This window comes from Grammomys surdaster, unplaced genomic scaffold (genome assembly GCF_004785775.1).
Source record: "Grammomys surdaster isolate TR1022 unplaced genomic scaffold, NIH_TR_1.0 139, whole genome shotgun sequence".
Classification (NCBI taxonomy): domain Eukaryota; kingdom Metazoa; phylum Chordata; class Mammalia; order Rodentia; family Muridae; genus Grammomys; species Grammomys surdaster.
The window spans coordinates 3,446,817-3,465,248 of record NW_021604597.1 but is presented as its reverse complement, the minus strand read 5'-3'; the positions used below and the strand labels follow the sequence as shown (position 1 = coordinate 3,465,248).

Below are 18,432 nucleotides of genomic sequence, written 5' to 3'. Positions count from 1 at the left end.
TTCAACAAAGAGTTTGATTGGACATTTGGTCTTGAAGGAAACTATTAGGCAGATTTACGGGACCAGGAAGTCTAGAACATAAGGAGAGAAATAGAAAAATAAATGGTTTTAAAGACATTTTCCTTTTACTTTTGGATAAACTAGAAAGCTGTTTGTCTCTTGATGCCAGACTTGAGTGTTCACCTTGAGCATCATAGAAACCTCATTTATGACTCTGCCAGTGTCAGAATACATTCTGTAAGGAACGAAAGAAACGGGCAAGCATGTATGTTTCTAAATGACCATGGAGGAGTGTATATATGATTTAAGAGCTATTTTAGTTTTAGGTTCAATTTTTTTCTTATATTTATTAAAAGTAAAAGAATGGGCTTAGTGAAATAATTGGTTTTTGTTTTGTGGGGGTTGTTTTGTTTATTTATTTGGATTTGAAGAAAGTGGGATGTGTTTTTCTTGAAACTAGCAACTGTATTTATTATCTGGATAAACAACCTGTATAAACAAAACTAAACAAGTTTTTAATTAAGTAGAGGAAAGGAAACATGAAAGAAAGAATAACTTGTGGAAACTTAATCTGCAGAAAACCAACTGTAGCCTGGACGGTGTTGTTACAGATGGGCCGAAGGAAGGCCTCCGTCCTGAGCCTCACACTAACTACCATGCTAGTCTTCAACTCAGCTCACTGCCTTCCTAGCAGAGCTCACTGCTTTGAAGGATGACTTGGTAGTGTCGTACATGAAGACATGCGTCCATCTAGAATTATAGGAACATCCCAGAACTGCTTAGGAACAGGAAAACGGGAACCCAAAAGAGAACAAATATTCCATTAATAGAAACAGACCCACCACAGCTGATGCATGTAGAATTAGCAGATATTTACAGCAAGCATTGGAAACTTGTCCCATGGATTAAAGGGAAGCAGCAATACACTGAGAGAGTAAGAAAAGAAATTTTACAAAGACTGCTGCACTTACACTTGAAAAGTACAGTATCTAAAATGAAACATTCATCCCTCCTGAAGGAAAGACCAGGCAGGGAAGCCCATGAGCAAAAGGAACTAATGCAGGAAGAACTTTCTGGAGACATGATGGGAAATGTGGGTCTGCATGCACAGTAAGCTGAGTAGGCCTGAACAGAGAAGCCACACAAGGGCATTCCAATGTCCTCAGGTTATCAAGAGTGTTACCATCATCACATGATATCTGATTACCATAAGAGAAGCATCTGGAGGCAGCCAGAGGGAAGAGTCAGTGTTTATAGGAGATGACTTTAGGTTGCATACAGTACAACCAGAAGATAGTGCTGTCTTTAGCTGGCTGAATGAGTGTCAGCATGAATTGTATGGTCCTTGGGGCTCAAAGGTAGAGAACTTACCTAGGGTCTGGGCAAACCCTGGGTTCAACTTCTAGCTGCAGTAAAGCAAAAATCGTACCGAAAGAACTGTTGAAAGCAAGGAGCAAAACTAATAGTATATTGTATATCTGTATAAACATCAGGACACTACACTGTAGGATATAATAAAGGAAATTCTTCAGAATGAAGGAAAAAGATGAGGAAAATAACCTCAGAATTATGGAGAATTCTTCAGCCTATAGACAGGCTGAGCATGGAAGTGAGTTAGTGAACCATTTAAGGGACCCTTTAGAGAGAAGCAGAAGTGTGCTGCTGAGGTGACATAGGCTACTAAATTCTCTGTGGGGTGCCTAACCCTGTTTGAGGGTAGACAGTAACCCTTACAGCAGCCTCTGAAGCAACCAAAGGATGATGGAGAAAAGCACAGATAGAACAAGAAAAGGCAAACAGCGAGACAGTAGCCATAAGTCCATCCTGGTAGGTAACTGTTTGATGTAGAGGACGGTGCACTCCAGTGGAGAGGCAGGGATCCTCAGACTGAATGAAAAAGTATGGTGCATGTCCCTGCTGTCTGTAATGTATACACCTTGAGTGCAAAATGTGTTGTCTGCATGCACAGCCCTTAACTGTTCAAGTCTTTCTCCCAGTGTGCATTAGATTGCACCCTAAGGAAAGCGCACTCTCAGTGGTCTCAGAAGCTATTTTTAGGAACAGTAGGTTTGTGGTAATGCTGAGGGTTGTTAAGCAACGAGAATCCTAAGTACTGAATAACAAGCTCCCTGATTCTAGAAGCAAGCAATTCATTTGGTAGCTCAGTGCTTTAAATAACTGTTTCAAATACAACCAATTTACATGAACATGTTTTAATAAGAATGATTTCTCTGTGCACTTCCTTAGTCATCTGTACTAAGAGTTTTGAAATTTTGACATTTGTAACTGGGTAAACAATTTCTTAGTGTTCAGTGTTTTGAAGGACATAAAAAGTTGGTAGAAATGTGAGGATGATCGATCCTCAGTTCACTCACTTTTCTTGTGGTAAATTAGCTCCGTGGTTATTCTATTTGCTCTGTAATTTACAGCATGGATCGTTTGTAAAGTGCTCTCTAACTGTGAGATGTGTCGGGGAGTTTGAGTTGTGGAGAACAGCTTGGTCTCTTGGTGTGAACACTTACAAGGCCCCACAAGAGAAACTGGTACAAGAGATGCACCGTTACTTGGCTCTACTTTTTGGAGATTAAATGCATTTTTCTTTTTTAATGCTTTTTTAGCTTGTTTCATGAGATGTAAGCCCACCATAAGTCCAGGCACATCTATTCGTGAGGCACTGTTCTGGTCTTAATGGCCAAGCAGTGGGTAAAACGCAGCCCCTGGCTTAGGAGGCTACACATGATGACAAAGACTTTAACAAACAATAAATACTGCCCATTAGTAGGAACTGGTCAGCATGGAGCTGAAGTGTGACATGATTCAGACATGTGTTCTTACAGTTACTAGGCTTATGTCATGTTCTGGTTTTGTTTGCTCATCCATAGGGAGCAGATTATAAAGCAGTCTACAGAGCTCGTCTGCAGAGCCTATGGGGAAGTGCATGCAGCTGTGATGAATCCAGTCAACGCATACAAAGATCCGGAGAGCATCCTTCACCGGTCACCTGAGCAGGTGAAGACACTGCTCTCTTGATTATGTTGATGCTGTTTGCAGATTATTGCTGCCTGGCAACAACACCAAGGGTGGTTTGGGTTTTTAATCTATAAGTCTTTACTTTGAAGATTGAGAATTAATAGTTTTCCTTGTAGGAGGTTGTAGGTCAATTTCTTTCATTCTCAGCTAACATGGAGGTAAATCAATATTGACTTGAATCTGTACTGCTGTATCTCCTCTGTAGATAGCAATGTTCTCTTGCCCAATAGCTGCCTCTGCATAGCAGTGTAATGGTCCCCTGGATTTGGGATTATAAATAGAAGCAAAAAGTCAGATGGAAGATTTCAGAATTAAGTAGGATGACTTCTAAGTTAATATTATGTGACATCTAAACCACAGCTGTTATAGGGAATGAATGTCCCCTTATGGAAGATTCCTCTGCTTTCGTTGTAATGAATAGCTTCTTGAACCTAACCCATGTCTCTGTCCCCCAGATATGTGCTGAATAGGTTGATAGGGAAAGCAGAATTCAGGCTGTTGTCCTTTTCTGCCTACTTTCATGCCTGGTGCAGGTTTGTATGTGTTTAAATACACTCAGCTGAAAGATCAGAAAAGAGAGGGAAATACCCTTCAGTAGGCTTCCTATGCAGACAGCCTCAGCCTGCACAAGGGAAGCCTCCTGTTCCAGGATGGATATTCGCCATAGAGTGTCACTCAGTCTGTCCATCACCAAACTGTTCTGTGCTCAGAGTCGCAGGGTTGTTCAGAACAAAAGCAACTATGATATCCATTGTGGTGTCAATCTGTCAGGTCAGTCGGTCTGTTCAATGACTTTATATGGCATATTTATCAAAACAGCATAATATAAGGCAGGAACTTACATTGTACATAATTATTTCTACTGTGAAAAAAGATTGATGCACTTAGCACTTTGCTAAGAGAAAAAGTATTTTTTCTTGTTATCTGGTTTTCTTAATATATATTAAACTATTTCTGGAGCAACAGTCTTTGTAGTATTTTTATACTTCTCACAAATTCGTTTTGGAAAAAATACTGATAAAAAGGACATACAACAGAGGAAACAGATTCCGGTGGGATGTGGTGTGGTAGTGAGCTGAGAAGCGTGTAACAACTAACAACAGGTGATAAAGGCCAACAATCAGAACAGCAGTAAGGCCTACTGAGTGTCAAGCTTTATGTTTTGAACTGTATTGATTTGCATAAATATACCCTAATTAAAGATGGCTTGATTCATGAGAATGAGTACATGTCATGTGGGCAGAGCTAGAGATTCAAGGTGGCAGTGCTCTCCAGATCAGTGGAATTCCTATGAAAATTCTGTCTGCCTTTTTTTTTTCTTTCAGAAACTGTGAATGGCCAAAACATCTCAATTGTAAAACCAAACAGTGCAGCAGTACTGAGTATAATATATTGCCACCAAAATGGGCCTAGACAGGCCCTGTTGAGCTCACTGTAGGGTTACATTCTAGTAAGCCCAGACTAAGAGGACAATGCCCAGTGGAAATTCATTCCAGCCACCTAACCATGAATTGCAGAGCTTACCCACACTGCTCATCAGGGTGACATGCTGGTGATAATGGGCTTGCTGCTGCTGTCAACACTGACAGGTGCAGAATATCAAAACCCCAGGAGGAAGGTCAACTTCAAAATGGAAGTATGAGCTTTACTAAGTGGGTATAACTTTCCCACTATCATAAGGCAGAGAGTTAAAAGTGTTAACTACTACACACCAGGACTGTGGTTAGAGTTCCGATGTAAACCCATATATCTAGACACAGTTAATGTCTAGATAAAAAGCAAATAAGGCTGTCAGTACTCTTCAGTAGAACATTTCACAAGTGGCTAGAACAACCATAGATCCACTGCATCTCAACCATATTGAAAAATGAACTCAGAGTGGCTGGAAAAATGAAATATAAGAGCCAAAAACTATAAAGAAAGAACTTGTTATAAATCTTTGTGGTCTTGCATTTACCCAAGAGCCCACTCACTCCCCCTACACACACAGTTTTTATTAAGAGTTTCTTTTCAATGACACCCAATAGGAGGGGGATGGATTTCATCAAACATTTTTTAAAAGTGTGTTTTAAGGGCAAGACTTGTGAAAGTTAAGCCAGACAAAACCCAGTGTAGAAGAGGTTGGCACTCAGTCTTAAGCTGATGAACTGTTGGTCTTTGAGAGGAAGACAGAGTCAGTTTTCTTTAACAGGATGACCTCTAGTATTTTTGCCACACTCAAGGGCAGATTCCATACCCAGATTAGTTAGCTAGCACAGCACAATGCAAGGGGTTTGAGACAGAGAATACGAAGTTGGATTGGTGAGGAAGTAGATCTACAAGGAGTTGGGAGAGGGGAATAAATATGATCAAAACACATTCTATGAAATTCTCAGCGAATAAACAAAATCTAAATAAGAAAATGAAAAGCAAGCCAGGCCTGGCGGTGCACACCCTTAATGCCTGCACTCAGATACAGAAGGGATCTCTGAGTTTGACGATAGCCTTGTCTTCATAGCAAGTTCCAGGACAGCCAAGGCTACACAGAAACACTGTGTTGGGAGGAGAGGGAGGAAGAAAGGGAAGGAAGACAGTGGGGAAAACCCATTGCAGACCATGCATTTGACAAAGGCCTGTGGTGCCCACTGTGTGTCTTCAGAGCCTTATATACAACTCCAATACATGTGCAATCCACTTAAGCATTTCCCTAAAGAAAGAAGTTACCAAAGGAGGAGGAGGAACAGGAGCAGGAGGAAGGAAGAAGAGGAGGAGGAGGAGGAAGAGAAGGAGGGGGAGGAAGAGAAGGAGGGGGAGGAGGAGGAGGAGGAGGAGGAGGAGGAATCACTAACAGGATCATGAAAAGAAGGTAAGGAAATGGCTAACATGCTGTTAGTCCTTAGGAAAATTCGAGTTGAAGCCACAATGAGACGCCACTTCTCACACACCAGGGTAATGATAATATTAACATTGTCTAGAGGGAAGTAAGTTAGTGTGGATGTGATGAAGCTGAAATGTCATTCATGGTGTTAGAGTGGAAAACAACTTGATGACTTTTTAAAAAATTAAACAGGATTGCCATATGACTTAGTCACTCAATATGACAAGAAAACTAGAACACCACATCTGCACACAATTTCTATAGAAATATTATGGCAGCCTTTATCATCTCCCAGAAGTTCACCAAACACTGTCATTCCCCCATTAAAAAAAAAAAAATGGAGGGAACTTTTCATACATGCTACAGTGGAAATGAGTCTTGATTGAAAGGAGCCAGCACAAAATGTTCCACATCTAGCTTGACTCGTGAGTATGAAGTGTGCAGGAGGGGCCCGTGTGGAGATGCTTGTACATTCGCTGCTTGCAGGAGCTAAGGGACTAGGCCGTGGGAGCTGACCTCTGATAGATACCTTTTGGGGAAGATAGAAATATTCTGGGATTACTGGTGATGGCTCCACAATATTGAATATACTATCAAATCACTGCATTTTACTCTTTAAAGTTACCATTTGGTAAACTTAAATTTTTGACTCATTTTAATAAAAAGGAGTTGCAGAAAGTGAACCCGTAACATTGCCAGTTTGCACATCTCAAATTCAAATACTGACATCGAACGTTATTTTGAAATGTAGAACACCACCACCTGGCAACCTATTTTGAAAGCAGAAGGTGAGACATATTTTTTTTTTTGTTCCTGAAAACTGTCAATGGTAGTATTGTGCAGATTGGGAATATTTATCTATCTAGAGCTTTATCTTCTCTCTATGATGTAGGATGAACTCTTGAGTGTACAGTCAGTGATACTGAGTTCTGGCAGTAGGTTATTGTTCTCTTGTATGGGAACGTTACCTGTGTGTAGAAGCCTTCTAAAGCCAGAGGTGCATGTTGGGAGTCTTCCTCTCTTGCCCACTACCTTATGTTTTCACAGAGTCTCTCACGACTTGGAGCCTGCGAGAACAGCTTGGCTGGCTGGCCAGCAAGGCCAGGGATCCTGCTGACTCCTCCAGCACTCAGATTGCAGGCACATCACTCGGCCTGGCTTTTATGTGGATGATGGGGACCCAAACTCAATTCCTCAAGCTTGCTTTACAAACTCTTTTAACAACTAAGCCATCTCCCCAAGCCATTTGTTAAGGTTTAATATGCTGTTATGATATTATATCCATACCTACACATATGGTCATAATTATATTTCAGGATGATTATCAGTCATGACTATGAAAAGACTGTTTTGCTTGAATTACTTTAGAAAATAGATGCTATCATATAGGTCTAAATATAAAATTGACATGTTAGCTGAGAATGTAATAGTTATATTAATAACAAACGGCATGCCAATCTATCAAATCTGGCTAACAATTACAATGAATATTGAAAATGAAAACATTTTGCACTAAAAATACATAAAAACACACCCTAATATTAAGCTTATAAACATGAACTGAACTGGAAGAAATTCCAGATAGGGGCCAAAGTATTCATGTGAAACATTTGCTTGCTTTAAGGGGTATATAATTTTCTGGCAAAGAGTTTGGGATTTTTATATCTAAAAAGAGTAAAGTCTGAGCCAGTTTAAATTTTTCAAAGATTTTATATTTTATGTAAAGGTTATAGCTTTGCTACCAGGAAAGTAATTTACTTACATACTAGTATGAATCATGTACTTATGTATTATGAGTTATTTTTTCTGATAATCAAAATCATAATTTCCTAATTAAGGCAGTTTTACTGTCTTCCAAACAATTTTCGATAACTCTCCTTTTACAGATTAAATAAAATGTTGTGGTCTTCTCTCTATGCTATGTGCAGTTCTTTAGTATGGATCTTATAGGTTTATAGTACATTGTCAATGTTTGTGCCATTCTGCAATGAGATGGAAGAAATCCATGTGTGTTGATTATATCCATGAAGACAGCTTTCTAACTGACAGTGCTTCCTCCAGTTTGAGTTTTCTGTATATGCACTTATATTATTTTCCCTTTACTTATTATTTAAACTATTAAAGCTTTCTTTTTAATATTTATTTATTTTATGTGAGTTCACTGTAGCTGTCTTCAGACACACCAGAAGAGCGCATCAGATCCCATTACAGATGGTTGTGAGCCACCATGTGGTTGCTGGGAATTGAACCCAGGACCTCTGGAAGAGCACCCAGTGCTTTTAACCGCTGAGCCATCTCTCCAGCCCCCTAAAGTTTTATTTCTTTTTCTGTCCCTTTTGGCAAATTCCATTTCAGCCGTGGCTCTGCTCATCCAAACTTAGGGCTGTGGTACTCACTCGCCATCCCTTTTCCTCATGGTGACAGTTTGCAGCCTCTCTTTTGGTTTGCCACTTCAAAGAAAAAACTTAAATGTCTGTTTTCTCTGTTGTCTTTTTAAATTATTTTATTCACTTTTGCTTTGTCTTCTTTCCTTCTTTCTACCTTGCATTTTACTTGGTCTTTTTTTTCCCACCTTGTCAAAATGGTCTTGAAGGGATATTTTCATTCTCATATATATACATATATATCCATTTATATATAAATATATATACATATATACACACATATATATCCATATATAGATGCACACACACATATATGTATCTCCATTTAACATGTTAATCTTTACTTCCATCTGCATTTTCTTATATACATCTTTATATGTTATGTCTTATTATCCTTTTTGTTCCATTTACTTTTTAATTTTCAAAAATATATTTTGAATTAAAATAGAATTATTTTACTTGCCCCCTCCATTTTTCTCCCTACGCTTCCTTCCCAGCTACCCTTCCTCTAACCCCTCCCACATCCTCCACATTCTCAAGCTGGTAGCTTCTCTTTGCTTCCCATTGTTACGTGTGTGTGTGTGTGTGTGTGTGTGTGTGTGTGTGTGTGTGTGCCGCGCGCGCGCGCACACATACACACAAACTATAAAAACATAGCCCATTGAGTCTGATTTTGTTGTTTGGGTGTATCTGGGCTCAAGGGTGGTCACTGCATTGAATGATCAGTAAGAGGCTCTTCTTCCTGGGGAGTAGCTATCTCTAGCTCTCCCTGAACTCACGAGTTTCCTGTAGTTCTTTAGGGTGGGGAACTCCTCCTACCTTCACACTAGCGTGTCTACTAAGATTGCCGTTGTTCTGGTCTTGCTCATGCAGGCATTTATGGGAGAGGCTTCCTAGTATTCTGGCTCTTACAATCTTTCCAACCCATCCTCTGCGATGTTCCCTGGGCCATAGATGTGCAAGCTGTGGTGCAGCAGCTGTGCTGCAGCTGTATCTGTGATGTGAATCCGTGGTGTGGCAGCCGTGCTGCAGATGTATCCGTGGCGTGGCAGCCGTGCTGCAGATGTATCCGTGGTGCGGGAACTGTGCTGCAGATGTATCAGCGGTGCAGCAGCTGTGCTGCAGATGTATCCGTGGTGTGATGTGTATCCATGATGCGGGAGCTGTGCTGCAGATGTGTACCTTTGGGGCTGGGCTCCCTACCGTTGATTGATCTCACTTCAAGCATTTTCTAATTTCCATAGTGACCTTTTGTGTTTCCTAGATTAGTTACATGTATAATTACAAACGTAAGTATTTCTGTCATTTTTTGTATTTCTTTGCATCAAAAATGCATCCTGTATTTCAGTCCTTTGACTTTTTTATGCTTACTTGTTCTGACATACAATAATTCTAGTAAATTGTCCTTTTTAGAATGAAGAAATGAAGTCTCTCCTGTAGTTACTGTAAAGCACTCTACATCCTATGATAATTTCATTCAAGCCATTGGTAATCATCTGTAGCCTTTCTGATGTTTGATCTGTGAGCTATCTATATAAGCTTTCACAGAAATTATGAATTTATGTTCGCAGTCTCTTCGTTGTTTGCTTTATGTGTTTTCATCTATTTCTCCATGTTTGAGTTTGACTTATTTTTATTTCTCCGAAGTGTGATCCACTTGGAAATATGTTGTTTGCATTTTTTGCCCTTAGTGTTTTGAACAAGGGAGCATGGTGATGACTTGTCCTTCTTACCAAGAATGAGAAACGAGGATAGTTTCTTTTGTCCTGCCCCTGCCGTGTCTTGCCTCTCATTGCCTCAGCCCTCAGCTGTTAGATGATGCACTTGCCATGAAGCCAGTCTCTCTGTGAACTTTTCTGGCCGCACCAGCCGCCCTGATCCACTGGTAAATCAGGCCATAACCTCACAGCATGCTGAGGTTCCAGCCACGTTGCATCTTTCTCCTCCTTTCTGTCCGTGATCAGGTGACTTGGAATCTGCTGGCTCTGACTGGATTTTAGCATGTGACTTTCATCTGTAAAAGATCCTGGATCTTCCACACTGGAGATGAGCTAATCTTCCATCTCACAGATACAGTACTTCCTCGTGTAAAAAGAAGATGCTACACACCACGGTGCTCTCTAGCCTCCAGGTTTTTGAGCTAAAACGTGAATCCCAGATATAACCAAATGTGCCATTTTAACCTCTAGGGGTTTTGTTTTTGTGGTTCTAACAAATAGGGAAGCACTTTTCTTGTGTGGTGGATATCTTGCTTATTTTAAAACTATCGCTAATCCTGAGCCTAAGCTTAGTGTAAAACTCCTGAGTTTGATTCATACCCTGAAAAACTTCCATAGCCTGAGAAACTTTCATAGAACATTGGTGGTTAGCAGAGGAATGAGCAGAACCCAAACTTCACAGCTCACTGCTGTGTGCAGATAGTTACTGAGTGTGGCAAAGGAGTCACTTTCTGCTCAGCATATATTCTGAGAAATTAGCTGGGTACCAATGCCACCGAGGCTCAGATGCCAAGTTACTGCTACCAGAATTTAACAGCCAACCCTTGCCTCAGTGACCAGACGGGGCCGCCTAGGATCCCTGATGGCTGTTGGCAGCCGGGCTGAGACTCAGCAGCTGCAACCTGGATAGACTCTGCTATACCACCTCCACCCTCCTTGCCCGTCTTCTTGCCCCTGTCCTGGTGCTTGATCTGGGGGGTCACCTTCCCAGTTGAGTCACTGACATTAGACTCACCTTCCCGTGCCTCCAGCAGCAACACCCCTACCTCTTCTCCAGCCTGGCAGACTGGAAGGAAAGGAGTGCCAACTTATTTTCTAACATTTCAGAACCTCCATTCAGAGGCTTCTGGGGTGTTCTGGCACTCAAGAAAAGCCAGAACAGGAACCCAGTTAGATCCTTCCAAAGGACTGTAACATCCAGCCCACCCTGGCCTGCACCAGAAAATCTGGGGGAACAAGAGTAGTCTTTGTAATTCCCACATTCCATCAAGATGGGCTGAAATCGGGTTCTGTCAGCTCCCACACCACTCCCATTTTCCCCTGCTCTAAACCAGAACCATTAAATAGCTCAACAGACTTTTATTCAGAACTAAGGCTTTGTTAGCATCAAGTATTTGATCCAAGATTCTCCCTTTCTGTGGGAACTTGCATGAGCATCTCTTCCCTATGCCGCCACAGCAGAAGCAGATGGCCACCTTGGAGGGGGTCAGAAGTCTGGGACTTGGACAGGTTGAGAGTTCTATTTGCCAGGCTAAATTGCTTGTAATTAAAATGCTTTTCCTCCTCCTCCTCTTCCTCCTCCTCCTCTTCCTCCTCCTCTTCCTCCTCCTCCTCTTCCTCCTCCTCCTCTTCCTCTTCTTTCTCCTCTTCTTCTTCTTCTTCTTCTTCTTTTTCTTCTTCTTTTCTTCTTCTTCCTCTTCCTCTTTCTCCTCCTCTTCTTCCTCCTCCTCCTCCTCCTCCTCCTCCTCTTTTTCTTCTGCACTCCTGAATTTATCATAGGAATCAGCAGCATTGACTCATGCATAGAAACAGATCTGGCCCAGAAAGCAAAAGCTACCACTAAAGTCAGGGACATCCAGTAGAGATGTCAAGAAAGCTAGTGGGCCTGGGGTGAGCAATTAACCTCCCACTTGGGCTTGGTGTTTCCTGCTTTTCAGGGCCATGGACCACAGTCAGGGTGCTGTGTATGAGTTGGAGCTGCGGTATGCACCCTTCTGTTTCTCGCCCTTTTGGTTGTTCTTTTTCCATCCTCTTGCCTGAGCTGTGCCTACAATAAACATTCTACACGTTTTGAATCTTGTTAGTGACACTTCATGACATCAATTTGTTAACATTTATCTGCTTTCTAATGCGAAAAAGAAAATAACTCATTAGTCTTGACACTTTAGTGGGTGAGGGCTCGGAGACACAAACTAGCTTTGCTCCTTCCTGACTGCATTGTACTAATTGTCTGACTGCTCTCCGGTTAGAGAACTGACAACAAAGTGAGACCTGGCCACTCACATGTTGAGGTAGTAAGGACCACAGGAGTGCTGTCAGGAATCATAGTTTATTTCAAAGCCTTCCAAAAGAGGCAAGCAACCGAGATTGTCCTCTTTGGGGAGCTCCTCGTAGGAGCAACGGCACTTTCTGGGGTTGAGTATGAAATTGTCCATGTAAGGGGTCATGCTGGGACCACGGGCTGCACCCAAGCAAAGCCTGAGTCCTGTGCTAACTTCCAGTGCAGGAAGGGAGGCAGTTGCTTGCATGAGTCACTTTACAGAGTGCAAGTGGAGCTCTGCTGGAGGAACCACTCTCTGATCCTTAGATTTCCCTAGTTCCAGTTCGGAATTCTGTCAAGATTAGTGCCACAGTCGGCTCGCCACAGCTGGCATGAATAGCCATGGCTGGGCTAACTGTGGAAATAAGAGATGGAGCAAGGGTCCCCTGAACAACAGCTAAGGTTCCCCAAATGAAGATGAGATATGGATTTCACACACTGCCCAACTAAGAGGAGCCAGGGTCTCTTGCCACCTAGGTGACATTGGCAGGCATTCTCAGATCTCTCCTGCTCACAGTCAGTCAGTGTACTTCTTGCACTTTTGCATAGGCACTTGCCTTCTTCACACTCTGTGTGCCTGCTTTCTTCACACTCAGGGACAATGAGATTTAGTAATTCGTTTTAATGAGGTAATTATATTTTAGCTCTATTATGTACAACTATGCCTGCTCTTGAGTTGTTTCAGTCAGGACATGTGCGTGTTGACCTGTCAGTTGGTTTTGCTGACCCACTGGGCCCAGTGGCTGGTCACATGCTCATGCTGATGCTACCCCTGCTGTGGCTCTGCTAGTAGTTTAGCACTGATACCAGAGCAGAGACAAATTGTAATTTCCTGGCCCACCCAGAGGAACTCCTGATTGCTATGTGGGTGGCCTACATCTTGCTCATCTGCTTTCTGAGCTAGCAAGATTATTTATCCAGACTCCAGAGCCCTAGGTAGTCCTCTAGTTTGCAGGGGCCGGAAAAACAGGCCTGGCTAATCATAGCCAAACACCTGGGATGGATGGTTTTTCTCTGTACTTATGTAGGCATCCATGCCTGAGGTATGGGGAGTAGAAGGAGGAGGAAGCTCCTGATACAACCATCTAGCTTTGCAGCTAAGTCTCAATGGTAACGTGTATATGTATAAATATAGTGTGTGTATATGTGTGTGTGTGTGTGTGTGTGTGTGTGTGTGTGTGTGTGTGTATTTACATATGTATATTATTTTATAAGTATGGGCATTTGCCTGTTTATATAGTAGCACACTACATATATGCCTGGTACCTGCAGAGGCCAGAAGAGGGTGTTGGGATCACACAAGATCTAGAGTTACAGATGGTTTTGAGCTGAGTCACCAGTTCTTTTAACCATCTCTCAATGGTAACTTTTGAGAAGACAGTTTAAAGTATGTGATATTTGCTTTGTTCAAAATAATTATATCTAACTTACATTATGTAAACCACAAAGCCTGACAAAGCAGTGACCAGGGCATCTCACCACCCAACTTAATGTCTTCAGTACTCTCACATCTTCCTATGTCTGTCCCAGTTGTCTATCCACAAAGGAGACTGCTAGACTTCCATTCTTGTAAGCCTTCCCATGTAGGAATGTCCCTAACTGTTAGACCTGCTTACACAGACTCTTTGGAGGTGGCATCTTTATTGAGTTAGCCTACTGTATCTTTCAACTCATTGGCTATTATGGGAAGTTCCATGTTTGCTACTATGTAATATGTCATTGAGTCACAAGTTGCTTGTCTGTCCTGTCTAGTGTATTTTGGGGCATTTTGTCCATATGTTTGTTTTGTTTTATGGACAAAACTTCCATAGTAGCACTGCACATACATACTTGAGAAAATGAGGATTTTCTCTCCTTTGGAGTAGAATTTCCAGGCCACAGAGTATGGAAATACGGAGATCAATCATTTGTCAGAGCTATTGAACTCTCTCCAGACAGGCAGTATCGTTTGCAATTTTCCAGAGCCTCATGGTTTTCATTATCCAACATGATAGAGTGATTGTGGTAATTGTTTGAATTTGCATTCCACATGTTGGCTATGGGGCCCCAGGAAAGTTGGTCGGTCTTTCAAAATAACACTTTCCTTCTTTGTAAACTGGGGGATAATTGATTGTCGTAAGGTGTGGCAGGTTTGTTGGGAGAATTAAAATACTCTGTGAATAGCCACATAATCTAGCACAGGGCCAGACACTATGTGCTACGTGCAGGGGGTGAGTGGAGGGAATATTTGAGTACAGTGTGCTAATGTGTTACATGTTTGATTCCCACCCCCATTTATGCAAAACTGAGCCCTGAAGGTGATGGCATTACATCAGGAGCCTTGTGCAGGAGATTCTACAGTAAGATAGGCACTTCTGGAAGGAGATAATGCCCTTACAAAAGAAGCCAAGGGCAGCCTGTGAGTAACCATGAGACTAGAAAACCCCCCAGAGGTCTTTAATCTGTTGACACCTTAATCTGAGAACTCTTGGCCATGACAAGTGTAAACAGTAAGGTCCTTTTATAAATTCCTATCCTACATTATTGTGTTGTTTTAATTGAAAAGATGATTAAATGAAAGGCTATAATAGTCCTTTGGGCAGCGAGTAAAACTGGAAGATACAGAGGTTGGTGTGGATGCTGCACATGGATGGCAGTCAGGTTCACAAAGCATCCCATAGTCGCCAAGAGATGGCTCCGTGGTTTAGAGCACTTGTTGCTCTTACAAGGACCCAGGTTTGATTCTCAGCACCCGCATGATGGCTCACAATCATCTATGACTCTAGTTTGTGGGGATCTGTTGCTATCTTCTGACCCCAAGAGTATCCAATACCCTCTTCTGGCCTTGTCCACACTAGATGAACATGATCCACATATATACGTGTAGGCAAAACACTCATACAAAAAAAAATACATAAACTTAAAAAATAAAAAAGGAAAAAAAAATCTAACATTTATTTACTGGTCATACTAGTGAACTCTCTATATAATAATAAAAAAAAAGTAACATTTTACCACTGAACCCAGTGCCTTGAAGATTGGTTACTGCTTGTATGAACTCAGGCAAAAAGGCCTTGTGAATCTTGTTTCAGGAACTTCCTTAGCCTTGTAAATTTCCTTTACTTCTTGAGTCTGTCTGCCTTTGTCTTCCCTCTAAGAAGGAATATTTCAGCTCAGAGGAAATAGCTACAGAAGAAGCAGATTTAAATTGTGAACAGACCCAGTAGCCAAAAATATAAGCAACTGACAATGAATCAGGGTAGCAATTACTCAGATGAAGAGCTCTCTAACCAGCTGAGCTGCCTACAAGTCCTGCAAGGAGTTTAAGGGATGTGGCCAAGAGGCAACCCATGCTGGATTTGAGTCACTCCCACTCCTGTAAGTAACCCTAATGAGCTTTTTCTTGGTTCACCAAGCTAGACCTGGACAGATTAAGTTCTTTGGGCTGTCTTCAATGCTCTATATTAGGTCGGTAGACATTTGTTCATGTTTACCTATGAAAAGTCACACAGCACTATCCTAAAAAAATAGAGATCCATATCATAAGGTAAAAATATTTTCTGGTTTGTTATTACAGGGGGCAGTGGAGTCATTTACTTAAATAGCATCAACCACTGTTGCTGTCTTCAGCATGTTAGCAGGGTTTTCCCTTGGGGCTGTGAGGTAGTGTTGTTTCCTCCAGAGCCCACAAGGCAGCCCATGTTACCCTAAGGGTCTGTGACAGCAGTGGAGCTATCCTGCTGAGGTGCTGAGGGCAGCACCCTTCACTCAGAGCCTGTGGGAAGCAGCCATGTGTAGCCTTTCTTTAGCCTCTTCTCTGAAGTCCTCAAAGTTCTATGTTACTTCTAGTCTTTCACAAATAAGGAGGCTGTCTATGAAGAGTCTTTGTCTGAGGTGCCAAACCTGGTGGAGCCTGGTCTTTTATCCCTGGGTCAGTGATTTCTCTGCTTTTCCACACCTAGCTGCTCCTTGGCATTCATTTATTCCTTTCTCCTTTCCATGTTATGTAGTGTAAGCTATCCTACCGTATTTAAAAGAGAAAGAAATCTGTTCGGATCTCCAGTTGCCAATAGTCATTAGTCTAAATCAATGAACAAAGTTCAATGACAAATTTCTTCTTCATTTATCCCTCCCCTGAGCAACGTTCCTGATAAACATGGAAACATGGTATGTGAACATGGAAAGTTTGCTCAGCTTTGTAAAAAAAACATCTGTTAGCATTCTGTCTAAACTCCACCCCCACAGTTATGTGACATCAGCCAGGTATGCTCCTCCCCACAGTTAACTGGCAACAGCCAGGTAGGCCTGCCCACTATAAAAGGGGCTGCTTACCCCTTCCTCCCTCTCTTGCTCTCTTGCACTCTTGCTCTCTCTTGATCTCTTGCCCCCTTGGCCCCTTCCCTCTTTTCCTCCCCTCTCCACATGGTCATGGCTGGCCTCTACTTCTGTACTCTCTCCCTCTCTCTGCATTTCTCTGCCTCTACTACCCTCTTAACTCCCCTCCCCATGCTCTGAATAAACTGTATTCTATACTATACCATCCATGTGGCTCATCCCTTAGGGGGAAGGGATGCCATGGCATGGGCCCGTTGAGACATCCCCTTCCCCCATACCTCACCACACACACCCCTATAGAACATATTCTATATCTCTTTATCTTTTTATAAACATATCAATATCAGTTTGAGACAGAGATGGCTTAGCAGCTAAGAATACATACTGTTCTTACAGAAGACTCCGGTTCAGTTACCCATGCTGGGAGACTCACAACCACCTGTGCTTGAGCTCCTGGGGATCCCACACCCCATCTGGCCTCTGTGGGCACACACACATGCATATAGTCTCCATACATATACAAATACCTTGTAAGAAATCAAATAAAGGCCATGTGAGATTTTAAGAATTGGAAATTAATGTGCATGATGAAATCACTTATTTTGAGGCAATGCTAATCTCTGTACATCATTATGAAATCATTGTTATTGTATTGAGATAACTTCAAGGAAGGTGGGTTGAAAAATCATTATTAATGAGATATCCTAATGATGTTACTCGAGGCAATGACATCGAAACATTAGGCCCCAGTCATGGGGTAGGCATTTTATGTTCTCATGACCCAAGAGAAAAAGAAAATTATAAATTTCTTGATATTTTTGTTTGCATTCTTACATTATATGCCATAGTGTCTCGATATTAATGACACAGATAGAAACATTTATCACACAAGGAAACATGGAAGCTGTCAGAAGTGTGTGCAGTCACATAAATAGGTATATGGCATGTGGCCAGTGTGCAGGCTCACAGCTACTCCACAGTGCACAAGTCAGGGGTACTGAATTGTAGAAACAGCTCTGGAACACTGTTTCCTTTATTAATTTCAAGGTTAAGTGAGGGCATGCCAACGATAGAATCCTCATCAGTCAGCTTTGTGTTTATGTCTTCAAAAAGAAACCTTAGTCATGACTTTCAAAGTCTTCCACGTTATCTATTGTTTCCAAAACTGCATGTAATTTTAAGGCTTTATGAAGCCTTCTCTCTGCCAGTGGAAAGATGTTTCTATAAACTGCCAGGCCATTTGTTTCTGTTGTTTAGAACAGAATATCAGATACTCATTAAATTGTGGGGTAGAAAAGAGAGTTATATTTAGATTTTATATAATTTATATAATGCCCCAAAGATACAATCAGTGAGTTGAGATAATATGAAATTTCTTTTCACTTCTGTGTATTTTTATACAATGTGGCAGGTGTTCTTGTTTATAATTATCTAGTTTGGGGGAAGATTTCTAATAGGTTTTATATATATATATATATATATATATATATATATATATATATATATATATATGGATAGTTTGTAAAAAGTTAAAATCATGGCAATCCATACATCAGTATGAAACCCATGTTTTTATCTTAAGATAATTCCAAGGGAGGGAGGTTGAAAATTCATTATTAATAAGATATTCTGATGATACAAAGCTGTGGCTAAAGACATCAAAACATTGTCTCTCTCATGACCTGAGAGAGAAGCCTGACTTACGGAGAGGCTATCTGTTATGATGGGTGGGTATCTGAACTCAGGAGTCCTATGCCTGACACCTGCCACTTCACGTAGATTATCCTGGCAGAGGAGCACAACTCTCTG

At 41.5% G+C, this 18,432-nt stretch overlaps 1 protein-coding gene across 1 annotated transcript in view; it reads left to right on the top strand.

Annotated features, from left to right (window-relative positions):
• The window catches only part of Cog6 (component of oligomeric golgi complex 6), a 37,949-nt gene extending 33,954 nt beyond the window's left edge, over nucleotides 1-3,995 (top strand). Inside the window, exon 19 of the mRNA XM_028763623.1 lies at nucleotides 2,883-3,995. Coding sequence (XP_028619456.1) covers nucleotides 2,883-3,030 — 148 coding nt within the window. The 3' untranslated portion in view covers nucleotides 3,031-3,995. The remainder of the gene's footprint in view (nucleotides 1-2,882) is intronic.
• The last annotated feature ends 14,437 nt before the right edge of the window (nucleotides 3,996-18,432 follow it).